Raw genomic sequence first — 13,877 nt, 5'->3', positions numbered from 1 at the left:
TAATCCAGACAGGACTCACATAGAGTCAATCGTTTTTAACCAATATACCAAAGCAGTTCAATCAGGGAAAGGAGAGTCTGTTTGATAAATGGTGCTGAAGAACTGGGTATTCATTTAGAAAAAATAAAAGTTATTTTAATCTCAAGTTACATGTAAAACTGATTTAGGATGGACCATCGACTTAAATATAAAACTTAAAACTCTAAAACTTTGGGAAAAAACATAAGAAAATACCTTTATAATCTTGGGGTAAACAAAAGCTTCTTAAACATAAAAAATAAATTTGAACTTCATCAATATTAAAAATATTTGCTCACCAAAAGTTAATTTTACAGAATGGGTGATAAGCACAAACTAAGAAAATATATCCAGGATACATATATATTTTACATATACACAGACAAAATAAATTTTCCAATTTTGTAATAAAAACAACCCAATGTTTTAAATAAGCAAAAGAATTAAATACATGCTTCAAAAAGAATAATACATTTCACTTAATCACGTTAAAAGTGCTCAACACCATTACTTCAGGGAAATTCAAATTACAACTACAATAAGAGACTGTAGGGTAAATGGTTTTTCAGGCTTTTCTACCCTCCCACCATTAGGATTGCCCTGCCTGATGGGGCACCTGCAATTGTTACATTGTTGTGTTGTTTGCCTCTGTGGGCCATGGGAGGAGTATTGAGATGGTCACCAAGAGAAGCAGAAGCAGGAGAGAGGCAGGAGAGAAAAGGACAGAAAGCAGCCAGAGAATGCCAGAGTGAAGACTTGCCTGGGACCTGGAGGCCCATCGGCCTCCTGGCCCCCGCACCCCTCTGTGCAGTGTACCTGGTTGCTGCAATGCATGTAAAGCTCAATAAAAGCCTGAGAAAGCCACCGAGGCGCCACGACTCTCCTTTACCTGGTCTGCTTGGATCCTAGATATCCTATCTATGGCCTTCCTGCCACTACAATTGGCATAAGTCGGCAGGATGGTCTGATGCAGACGGGTGTGGAGCCCTCTGAAGACCTCAGAATAGATTGAGGAGCAGACTGTGAGACAACGCTGGACAGGTCATGGCAGCACAGGTCGTGACCAGAAATCAGGAGCTGCGAGAAGGTCTGAAGACACTGCAGGAGCCCAGGAGGTGGACAAGATCTGGGAGCTGCAGGACAAGACCTCAAGTGGAGGAGGAGAGGCCCTGCGAGTACCAGCCAACAACCCCTGAGGCAGCAGACCCTGGGGGAAGAAAGGACCACGATTCCGAGCTCGCCAGTGCTGATGCAGGGAAAGACTAATGGACTTGGACTTACAATCCTGCCAGAAGGTGGAGGAATTTCGGCAGGGTAATGTTCTGTTTTGGGGACCCTGGGGGAGGATGGTATTGTTTGTACACCCCCAGACATGGGAATCTGTGGGTGGCCAGTGGGCCTTGATGGCCAAAAGCAGCCTGTGTACTGCCCAGCAGCTAGGCAGAGGGAAAAAGCCTATTTAGAAAGGCAAAAGCTGGTGCTGAGATTGGGAAGCCCTGAACGGCTGTTAAGCAGCCTAAGTAAAGAAGGCCAGCGAGTCTCTTAAAATCACCTGTGGGTGATGCCCTGCTCACTGCTGAGTAAGGGTGAGGTGTTGAGGAACCCGTCCTTGGGGGATAAGTGGGGAACATGGCTTGGAGTGGAGCCCACAGCCAAAGTGGGGACCCAAGAGAGGCCATATGTGGAGCTTGTATCCATGGATCCCGGACCCATGTGCTTGTGCAATGGGTTGGCCTGAGTGCAGGGGTCTGCTTGTCGCATTGGTGGCTATGAAAGCCAAGTGTCTGAGTGGCCGCAGACAGAAAACCCTGAAGATTGGGCGATTACCCCCAAAGAGTACAGAATCGCAAATCCAAGAGTGAATGCATCCTGGGGGTGGATGCGGTGTGTGGCTTGTGGAGAGACCTCAGCCGGATGGTTCCTTCCTCGTATGAGCAGTGCCTTCCACAGCAGAAGTGGTGGATCATCTGCTGGTGCCAATAATCGACTTTTGCCACTAGGTTGGTACCCTGCCTGGAATTATTTGTGTTCTGTTGTATTTTCTTTGTGGGCCATGGCTGCTGTGTTTGTTTGTTAAAGGAAACGTGTATATACTTGTATATATATTGTATGGCAGAAAACCCTGAGGGGGTGGATTGTAAGGTAAATGGTTTTTCAGACTTTTGTGCCCTCCCACCATTAAAATTGCTCTGCCTGATGGGGTACCTGCAGTTGTTACATTGTTGCAAGTTATCTTATTTGCTTCTGTGGGCCATGGGAGGAGTATTGAGATAGTCACCAAGAAAAGCAGAAGCAGGAGAGAGAAGGAAACAAAGAGGCCAGAGAAGCCCAGAGTGAAGATTTGCCTGGGGCCTGGAGGCCTCCTGGTCCCGGGGCATCCCTGCGTGCCGTGTACCTGGTTGCTGCAATGCATGTATGTAAAGCTCAGTAAAAGCCTAAGAAAGCCACCAAGGCTCCACGACTCTCCTTTACTCAGTCTGCTCGGATCCTAGATGTCCTGCTCTGTGGCCTTCCTGCCGCTACAGAGACATAGAATTCCATTTACATGAAGGTTTAAGAATTAGCAATTCTTGGGCCTCCCAGTGGCACAGCGGTTGAGCGCTGGGTTGCAAAGCTGCCCGTGGCCTCTACAGCGCCAGCTCGATCCCCGGCTGCTCCCCGGCCACTGGAGGAGGGTCCCACATGGCGTGCAGACCTCTCCTGCTGCCCGCTGCTCCCCTCAGCAGTGTACTTCGCTTCTTCTGCCTGCTCTGCTCCCCGCTCTGGCTCTGGTGAATTCTCTCACCCTCCCGCGCTTCTGACTGTACCCAGTGCTTGTATAAATAAATAAATCTTTAAAAAAAAATTAGCATTTCTTATCTATAGGTCCAGAATTCAGAATTCTGTTGTGGGGCTTTGATTGGGAAGGGCATTAGAGAATTTTTCAAGACATATGAAAATATTCTACATGTTAATAAGATTGAGGGTTTTATGAATGTATGCACCATCAAGACATCAAATAGTACACAAGTACATTTCAATGAATGTAGGTTTTACTTTGATTTTCTAAGTACCAATGTTTGGACTACCTCTTTGAAGAATTAAATCAGAATATTCAATGAAGCCTCCCAGGCCACCAATGCTTTAGCCTCTCCCAAGTGTTAGTATTGTGCAAGCTTCAAAGCCTTTGATGTGGTTTCACACTCTGTCCCTACCTAACCTCAATCTGTAACAATAGAGCAGAGAACCAGCAAGGGCATTAGCATAACTTAATGAAAGTCAAAATTTTGTAACTCAGGGCCTCCCTGGTGGCGCAGCAGTTGAGCGCTGGGTTGCAACGCTGCCCGCGGCCTCTGCAGCACCAGTTCGATCCCCGGTTGCTCCCCGGCCACTGGAGGAGAGTCCCACATGGCGCACAGACCTCTCCTGCCACCCGCTGCTCCCCTCAGCAGTGTACTTCAGTCCTTCTGCCTGCTCTGCTCCCCGTTCTGGCTCTGGTGAATTCTCTCACCCTCCTGCGCTTCTGACTGTACCCAGTGCTTGTATAAATAAATAAATCTTTTTTAAAAAAATTTTGTAACTCAGCAGAAATGAATAGTGTGAGAATGATAAGTATTACTCCACTCACCTGGACAACAACTTGAGATAGAGGTGGAGAAAGAAATGAAGTCACACACCAAAGACACTAACTACTCCTCTTTAATGACAGTGATGGAGGCAAAGTATGAGGTAGAGCAAGCATATTAAAGCATCAGAGTTGCTCTCTTTTCCCAGGTGAGAATCACTTGACAGAAATATATTGGTAATAAAACCGAACAGGGACAACACAAAAAAAGAAAACTACAGGCCAATCTCCCTAATGAACACTGATGCAAAAATCCTCAATAAAATTTTAGCTATCAGAATCCAACAATGTATCCATAAGATAATTCACCACCACCAAGTAGGATTCATTCCAGGGACACAAGGATGGTTCAACATTCGAAAATCAATCAATGTTATCCAACACATCAACAAAAAGAAATATAAAAACCATATGATAATATCAATAGATGCTGAGAAAGCTTTCGACAAAGTGCAACACCCATTCATAATAAAAGCCCTGGAAATTATTGGGATACAAGGAACATACCTCAACATCATAAAGGCCATATATGACAAGCCAACAGCCACTATCATTCTCAATGGTGAAAAGCTGAAAGCATTTCCATTAAGATCTGGAACAAGACAAGGATATCACTCTCACCACTGCTTTTCAATATAATACTGGGAGTCCTAGCCAGAGCAATAAGACAAGAGAAAGACATACAAGGAATCCAAATAGAAAAAGAAGAAGTCAAACTATCACTATTAGCAGATGATATGATAATATACACAGAGAACCCCAAAAACTCCACAGGAAAACTAATTCAACTCATCAATCAGTTCAGTAAAGTGGCAGGATACAAAATCAACACGCAAAAGTCAGTAGCCTTCCTATACACAAACAATAAATCTGAAGAAGAAGAAATCAAAAAAAACCATCCCTTTTATTATCAAAACAAAAAAAAATCAAATACTTGGGAATAATTCCAACAAAAGAAGTAAAGGACCTATGCAAAGAAAACTATAAAACACTGTTAAAAGAAATAGAAGAAGAGACAAAGAAATGGAAAGACATCCCCTGCTCATGGATTGGAAGAATAAACATTATTAAAATGGCCATCCTACCAAAAGCAATATATAGATTCAATGCTATTCCAATAAAAATTTCAATGTCATTCTTCAAAGAAATAGAACAATTATTGATGAAATTCATATGGAATCACCAAAAACCCCAAATAGCCAAAGCTCTCCTGAAAAAAAAAGAAGGGAATGGAGGCATCACACTCCCAGACTTCAAACTATACTACAAAGCCATAATCATAAAAACTGCATGGTATTGGAACAAGAACAGACATACAGACCAATGGAATCGAATAGAAAATCCAGAAATAAACCCACAGATTTATGGTCAACTAATGTTTGACAAAGGAGCAAAGAATATGCATTGGAGCAAAGAAAGTTTGTTCAATAAATGGTGCTAGGAAAACTGGGTCGCTACATGCAAAAGAATGAAGCTTGACTACTACCTCACACCATACACAAAAACCAACTCAAAATGGATTAAAGAACTAGACATAAAGCCTGAAACCATAAAATACATAGAAGGAAAAATAGGCGAAACACTACGTGATATGCACATCAAAGACATCTTTACAGACACATCCCCCAAAGCAGTGATAGTGAAGGCAAAGATAAACAGCTGGGACTACATCAAATTAAAGAGCTTCTGCACAGCAAAAGAGACAATAACAAAAGCAAAGAGAAACCCCACTGACTGGGAGAACATTTTTGCACACAACACTAATGATAAAGGACTGATCACAAAAATCTACAAAGAGCTGATGAGACTCAACAAAGACAAAGAAAATAATCCAGTCAAAAAAATGGGCAGAAGAGCTAAAAAGAAACTTCTCCAAAGAGGAAATGCAAATGGCCAAGAGGCATATGAAAAAATGTTCAACATCATTGTAATCAGGAAAATGCAAATCAAAACTACCCTAAAATACCATCTTACACCAGTGAGAATGGCACATATTAAAAAAACTAGCAACAACAAATGCTGGGGAGGATATGGAGAAAAAGGAACTCTCCTGCACTGTTGGTGGGAGTGCAAACTGGTCCAACCACTATGGAGAGCTGTGTGGAGATTTCTTGACCTACTAAACATAGAACTTCCATATGATCCAGCAATTCCACTCCTAGGTATTTACCCAAAGGACACAGAAACATCAATTCCAAAGGGCACCTGCACCCCTATGTTTATAGCAGCACTGTTTACAATAGCTAAGCTTTGGAAACAACCCAAATGCCCAAAAATAGATGACTGGATCAAGAAGATGTGGCACATATACACCATGGAATATTACTCAGCATTCAAAAAAGATGAACACATGCAATTTGCAGCAACATGGATGGCGCTGGAAGGGATCATGCGCAGCGAAATAAGCCAGAAAGAAAAAGAAAAATACCGGATGGTCTCACTCAGAGCAGGAATCTAGAAAACTTAAATAAGGGACCAGGAAAAAGAATAACTATAAGAAAGTAAAAATCAAAGTCAACAAAAAAACTATGAACCAGAGACACTCTATGGGGGGTAGGGTGCGGGGAGGGGAGGGATTGGGGTCAAAATAAGGGGGTCGCAATTGTATGGGGAACATAAAAATATAAATAAATAAATAAATAAAAAGAAATACATTGGTAATGTTAAGCAAAGAACTATGTGCTATGTACAAGCAGATATGCATAGTGAAAAAGAACTGACAAAGATATAGCAGGGATATTCCCATGGCCCAAGAGATGAAGTGACAGAATTTAAGGATAGGTATTTTTCCCAGTGTCTGTATGTTTACTTGTGAAAACATGTGTCCTGGGTTTGGTGTGCTTACAAAAGCTTAGATGAAATACATGCAGGGAGGTAAAGAGAATCCTCAATAGTACTTTCATCAGGACTGACATCCAAATTCCTCCCTTTCCATGAGCATCTATCGACTTAGTACAACCCAGCTTAATTTGCATTTATAAGAAGGCAATATAGCATTTGACATTGTCATGAATACTTACATTGATTTTTTCTTTAATTCTAGGTATTATTTCATGGTGTGTCAGTATGCTTAATTAACCTGATTATCAGCAGATTTATTTTGCCAATGGCAGTTGATAAATTAGGTAAGCCCTCCTAAATAATATTCTTAATAAAGAGAAAAACATTCTAAATATGCTGAAGAATTGCTAACAATGAAGAAAGAAATCATATAAGGACAAAGCAAATGATATCTCATTAAATGTCTATCTAAAGACATAGGAATAGTTTAAGTCAATAGCCTAAATATTATAAAAGATTACTTATTTATATTAGTGAACAAATATAAGTTTAATGAAATGTAAATAAAATAATACAGTAAGTTTTTTCAAATATCTGGCAAACTTTTATGAAAAGCCTCCTAAAACACCAGGCGCTTCTAATAGTGATGCATTATGAAAACAGACAAGACTTCTGAGTTGATGGAGTTTACTTTGGAAAGAAGAGAAATAGCAAACACACCAAATAAGGTATTTACTATCAGTCGTGTGTGCAGGACAATAAACAAATCATGTATAAATAAGACAGAAAATACAATAGGCGCTCCATTCCTGAAGAATCTAGAAACTGAGAAGTTAGAAACCTTCTAGGAAAGAAGGTTTGTGAACAGTGCGGGTGCTGGAAAAAGGACAGATGGAGAGGTAGGAGGAGCTAGATCATGGCGAGCCTTGGGTTTTAGTATTTTATTCTAGGGGCAAAAGAAATTCCTTGTTTGGTTTTAAACAAGTAAGTGTTGTTACACAATTATCCTCTTTAAAAGACAACTCTAGTTCTGTGCATGACTAAAAGGGGTTTGAGGAGAATAGAAGTGGAAATAGCAGTTTAGGAGGCAATTGCATTATTCACTATGCCTGTTTTACCCCTCTACATTTTAACAATTGGGAAATTGAGATTGAGAGAGTTCAAAGTTCTACCCAAAGGTCACAAAACTAGGTAAAGGCAGTTATAAAGAACTAGAAGCAAAATAACCTTGATGCTTTAAATTCATTACATTCTTAACAACTCCAACTCCCTTTCTGTTACAGAGCTTCACACCACTGGCATTTTTTATTGATCTGAAACTTCATCTTTGTGGACAATATCACACTGCCGTTTCCCTTCCCTTTTTATATTTACAATAAAATCTTTGGGGTTTTTTTCTCTGAGCCCTAACATTATAAAATGGGAAAAACAGATTAAAGAGGGAAAGTTTTACAAAGAGCATTGTAGATTCTACTAGTGGACAAATAAACTAAAGTTCTCACTGTGGAATGTGTTTATTTGCACAGAGAGCAGTGAGCATTTGCTCATGGAACATTTTGCTTTTCCAAAGAAACTCTGATGAAATATATATATATATGATATATATCTATGTCTATATATAAAGAGATTATTCTAACATTCTATTATTTTAATAGCAATCATGTTATTATGAAAGATAAGAAGTCCCAAGATCTGCAGTCTAAAGACCAGGAAAGCCAATGATACAAGTTCCAATCAAATGTGATGGTAGGAGACGACTAATGTTCTAGCTAGAGAGTCGTCAGGAGGAGAAAGAGTTAACTTCTCTTCCTTGCTCTTTTCTTCTGTTCAGGCCTCCACTGGATTGGATGATGAGAGACCAAATTGGGAAAGGCAATGTGCTTTACTTAGTTTACCAATTTACATTTTCTTCTCATACAGAAACACCTCCACAGGCATAGCCAGAAAAATGTTTAGCCAAATTTCTGAGCACCAAGTTAAGTTGACACATTAAAATTAATCAACACACCTCTGCTCCTCACCTGTGAAAAAACTCACCTCAAAACACTTAATGCATGCAAAATATTGAGATGTGTTTTTCCAGCTCAAGCATTCAATACATACTCACTATGGTGATGAAGCACCCCAGGTTTTGTGAGGAGTATGAAACCATAAAAGTTTGAAATTGTTAGCATCCTCATTATTAAACAATTTGTATTGGGATTAAAAATGAATGATTATGAGAGGAAGCTTTTAATATATATCAAAACTATCCCTACCATATAAGTTGTGCTATTTGTATTAAAGGGCTTCATGATGACATATCAACAAAATATAAATCATTTCATCATACATTTCAACATTTTCAAGAGCTAACCAAATCTACAGTCTCTGCACTCAAATTTGATAAAGATCTTGCTAATGCGGATTGGAACACTGTTGAGCAAGCAATTAAACTACAAAACCCATATGCAGTAAGTGATATCTGTTGTTTAAATTTATCCTTCAAAAAGATGTGATTGTCCTCAAATAAGTACAAATGTCATAAATAAAAATTGACCATTTAAGACATGTAGTTGCTAGAAAAGCTGTATGGGTAACTCATTTTGCCATAATAGCAAGGAGAGGATCTTAAGGAATTTTGTGATCACTGTGGAGCAAAGCAGAAGTGACAACACCTTTGAATATATAGAAAACATATTTTGTAAATTCAAAAGTAAGCATAGTGTCTGGGAACACCTCTAAAAGATAGCATAAAAAGAGGAGAGTGAGTCTTAGAAACTGTGATTCCTGTTTGACCAGATTGAGAGGTGCCTTATTCTTTTTCAACATTTGTTTAGGCTATTGTACATGCAACTTGTTAGACTAGCTTGAAGTGAATATTATTTGTTAATAAAATATAGAATTCCAAGACAATGTCATAAGTATAAATGTGGGTGAGATATCACCTGCTTCTATGCTATATCTTAGGATTTCTGAATGAGACTTTTTATTCATTTAAGAGTACATGTGTAATTTACCAGGCAGTCATGGTTGCAAAAAGAAGAAATAATGAAATTGTTCTGGGATTTTCTCAATGCCACTATTGCTGTGTTCATCTCCTATGTCATATTCAGTTTCCAGTGCAGCGATTTTCTGCATCACACAATATAAAGGGCCAACTTCTAGGAGTATGGATGCAAGATAATTGGTCCCTGTGAAATAGGATTCACTGAAATTCATTTCATATCTCCTAAACATTGGTTAAGGTTCCTTATGGGGACTTAGAGACAAGCCTTCTGCCTATAGTAATACAGCCAGGATTTCTGGATGAGACAAAGATTGAGAGTTTTCTTTCTAGTAGCACCCAATAATTATAACTTCCAACAACTCCCAATACATGACCGTGGCTTTTTGCTGGTGTGGTTGCATCCCAACCACAGACATTAAAAATAGGGATTGATATACATCTGAAAAGGCAGGAGTCTATATATCTGAATCATATACAGTATTATGAACCAATCTTACCTTAATTTAAAAAATGATTTTAAAATTCTGTAAAAATAAAATATTTCTAGAAACTGAAATAGCTATATAAATTTCCAGACTCTACCCAGGAGATTCTGATGTAGATACTGGGGAGCGTACAGGAATCTGTATTTTTAATCATTACTCAGCTGATTCTAATGCAGAGTCAGTGTTGAGGCACTTAGGTGCTTGACTTGTTTTCGAAGGCAGATGATTGAATACCACATTCTTCTCTTTGTGGTGTAGACATAGGGATCTTATAGTATTGCAAATTGAACATTGATCTTGGACTTAGGAAATCTGGACTTATAATAGGTAGTTTTGAGTCTTGAGCAAATCTTTTCTTTTTCTCTAAATTTCAGTTTTTCTCATCTGTGAAATTTGGTTACCCATATTCCCAGTTCTTAGTAACATGTTCACTTTCTAGTCTACTTTAAGAGATTAAAGAGTGTCAAACTTTAGCTGCAGTGGAATTTTTAAACGTTTTTGTAAAACCGGAGATTGCTACCCTACCTCCAGTTTTCTGACTCTGTATGTCAAGGGCCGATCTGAGAACATGCACTTCTAACAAGTCCCGCAATGCTGATGCGGTGGCAGGTATCACACTTTCAGATCCACTGGTTTGAAGTGCGATCATATGTCTGACAGCTTTTGTAAACTGTCAATGATGCCATGTAAAGATAAAAATATGATGTGTCTCTTTCTCCCCCAAACTGCCAATTATTTTATATCTCAACAACTGTGCCAAATGATGAGACTCATCTGAACATTTTTCTGTGTCTAACAGATTTTCTATACTTTATCACACTGAACTGTTACGTGAATTGCATTAGGTTAATGCTAAACATTATGTTAACATTCATGTGCTATTTTTTGTTTCTGATTCGTGTTTTACTTAGTTGAGCCAAGAGGCAATAACAGAACATCCAAAGGTGAAGTGTCCTGATTGTAACAAGGAAATCGATCATACCCTTAACGTTGAAGCCACGCAGCTGGCGAGCAGGCGTCTCTTGTCAGCACAAGTAGTTAGTACCATATTTTCCTATTTTAAAATTATTTTTAAGTGTAAAATTACACTGAAGACATCTTTTATGTGCACCTGGGGTAGCTTAATAGGTTGATCACAAAGGCAAAGCAAAGTTTGACATTGTCTTAGAGCCCACTTAACTACAAAGAAAAAGAAAAGAAAAAAAAAGAAATTCTCTCAAGTTAAATAAAATTTTTTTTATTATGAGGAATTGGGAATTTCAGCAGTCCCAACAGCAGGAATTACAACTGAACTTGATCTTCAGATGTGTTAAGTGATAAGTTCCATGACACAGCCCATCTCTGGATCCAAAACAGTATTTCATTAATTGTTTCTACCAAATTTGCTAACAATTACATGTAGATAGTATGCTTTCATATGAAATCTTGAGCCTGAGCTTTCTCATCTATAAACCACAGATTAGATACTTTTCTCATAAAGTTATGAGAATTAAATATATAGTACAGAGAGCTCTCAGTAGTACAGAGAGCTCAATAAGCAGCAGTGATTTTTGGAGACCAACCATTCTCTAAACACTTCCTATACTTTGGTGTGAATGACCATTTAAGAATTTATCTTCGCTAGTATCTAACTGCTTTGCCATTTGTGTTACTAAACTTTCATGAGTTACATATCGTTTTCAATTTTCTTATTTTCCTCATTATAGTGTTTATCTTTGAGAATATCAACTTTATTATTTTTGAAGGTATTTTAATTTCATTATTTTATAAGTATTTTAGTGATGTTTAAAAAGGGGAATGCTAATCTATTGAATTCCTATAATTGTGGACAAATAGTCTTTGATCCCTCATTCTCAAAGTTAGCTCTATCTCTTCCTAGTATCCCCTAAAAACACAACCATGTTTAATCTCCATAAAGGATTGTGCAGACAGAATGTTTTCTCTATAATGCAGGACTCCTTAGTTTATCAGACCTTTCCATTTAGGAAGTTGGTCTTACAGTGATTCTCAGCAGAGTTCAACACACTAAGGCAGAGGCCTTGTCAGTTTCCCCAGCATCAAACATAGTGCCTGAAGCAGAGTGGGCTCTCAATATATGGAGAATAAATGTGTGACTGTATTCTTCATAGTAACTGCAGTTCACTCAATGCTTATAATAGACTGGAGACAACAGTTTTGTTCTCAAAATATTTGGAAATAAAATTAAATAATAATGTAACTCAGAATCCTGTGGGATTTCTCAGAACTTCTAATACTCTAAAATGCATTATAAACTTTTGTGATGGGGATATTTCAATCCTATTTGAATTTTTTAAATGGGCATACACTTTGCAGTAAGTCCCACACTTATTTGGCCACAGAAATCCATTAATTTCTGGTAACCTAATTAACGACTAGCAGAATCCTAGTTTTCTGCAGAATCAGTTTGATTCTACCCAAATCTTTATGTTCTCTAATCTCTAGGTCTGAACTACATAGAAGGACTCCCTTTGTAAAGAGACTAGGTTATTTGGGGATTTCAATGTCTTTCCCACAGATTATTTTCCCAAAGACTTGACTCGACATTTCTTTTAGGCAAGTTACCACAGACAATACAAGAATGAGACTCTGTCTCAGAAAGCTGTTCAGATGCTGATAGGTGCAGCAAGAAGCTGTAGTGAAAGGACAGGAAAGTAAGTATATTGTCAAGAGAAAACTTTCATTCTAAGCCACTGCATGTAGGAAATTGTGCAGCATGTAGGAAATTGTGCAAGTGCGTTTTCTTGCTTTGATCCAGTAAATTGGTATCACCTAGTACTATGTGTACCCATCACTGTTTGCTCTGCACTCCACCATCCTGACAAATAACATACTTGCTATTTCTCAAACTTGCTCTACTCACTAACACCTCCGTGCATTTGAACAAGTTGTTCCTTTTGACTGAAACACTCCTCTTTCTTTTTTTTAACCCCCAAAGCTGTGCTGTGATAAACTGCTCTTTCTTTTAGACTATTCACATACCACACTAAGGTATTCCACACTAAGGTAGAGACTTTCTCAATTTCCCCCCTCCCACTTCACCCTGGTAGCATCTTCCCAAGGCGTGTCTCTTTTAATCTTCAGAGGACACGTGTGATGATTTCCTTTGATGTAAGTCTCCAGAGTAGGCATTGAGCTCCTCATAATTAATGTATTAAGGACTCCCTTAGAATGTCTCTGTGGAGCGATGAAAGATAAATAATTAAGCAGAGAAATGGCTAAACTGCAATGCATTTGCAACAATATCCACCTAAAACTCAGACCACACTTTTGCTATGAAGGCCACCAAACATCCCCATTCAAGTGATCTTAAGCTCATTTCTAGGTCCTTCTTGGGCCTATTCCCATAGTCCATCATCTCACCCCAGACTTTGGTGTGCACACCCCAGAACCTAAGAGACGTGCCAGTCTGGTGTTCACCCATATGCACTGGCTTTTGGTACCACAAAAGGGATGAAGAAGGATAAAGCTGTGAGGGCAGGCATGGGGGGAGAAGCAGCCAGACTCTGGAGCATGTTCTCACTGCAGTAGGAGTTCAAAGTTTCAAAAAGTCTGTTTCTATTTCAATCCCTGGAAAACTTGTATTTAGTACTTGCTTCTTCGTTGGGCAGCCTTGGAGCTGATTTGCTGTTTGCTGATTATTCTTAACCTCTTGTATTGAGGTGTACTATAGCAAGAAAACAAGTCTAAGGAAAGCGTGGGGTGTTGGGACAGGAACACCAGGACCATCACTAAGGACCTATGTCATTGACTAGGAAATACTTTGGTTTTTTAATTAATTTATTAATTTATTATTTATATATATATATATATATATATATATTTACATCAACTAGGGAATACTTTGAATAGAGAACTTAGATTTATTGAGTGATGTGCCAGGCACAGATTTAAATATTTTCCTTATATCACCAATGCAATGTCATAAAGATTCTGTTGAATACGTGCTATTATCATTTTCATTTTTGCATGAAGGAAAGCA

General features: G+C 38.7%; 1 protein-coding gene across 1 annotated transcript in view; it reads left to right on the top strand.

Annotated features, from left to right (window-relative positions):
- Positions 1-13,877, top strand: part of SLC9C1 (solute carrier family 9 member C1) — a gene marked incomplete at its 3' end in the record, with an annotated part of 82,271 nt that overhangs the window by 24,813 nt on the left and 43,581 nt on the right. The window contains exons 10-13 of the mRNA XM_084232660.1: positions 6,666-6,747; positions 8,690-8,856; positions 10,789-10,914; positions 12,452-12,549. Of these exons, the coding sequence (XP_084088786.1) occupies positions 6,666-6,747; positions 8,690-8,856; positions 10,789-10,914; positions 12,452-12,549 (473 nt within the window). The remainder of the gene's footprint in view (positions 1-6,665; positions 6,748-8,689; positions 8,857-10,788; positions 10,915-12,451; positions 12,550-13,877) is intronic.

This window comes from Talpa europaea (genome assembly GCF_964194135.1).
Source record: "Talpa europaea genome assembly, chromosome: 4".
Classification (NCBI taxonomy): domain Eukaryota; kingdom Metazoa; phylum Chordata; class Mammalia; order Eulipotyphla; family Talpidae; genus Talpa; species Talpa europaea.
Note: the sequence above shows the minus strand (reverse complement) of the source record. Positions and strands in the feature narration are given on the sequence as shown.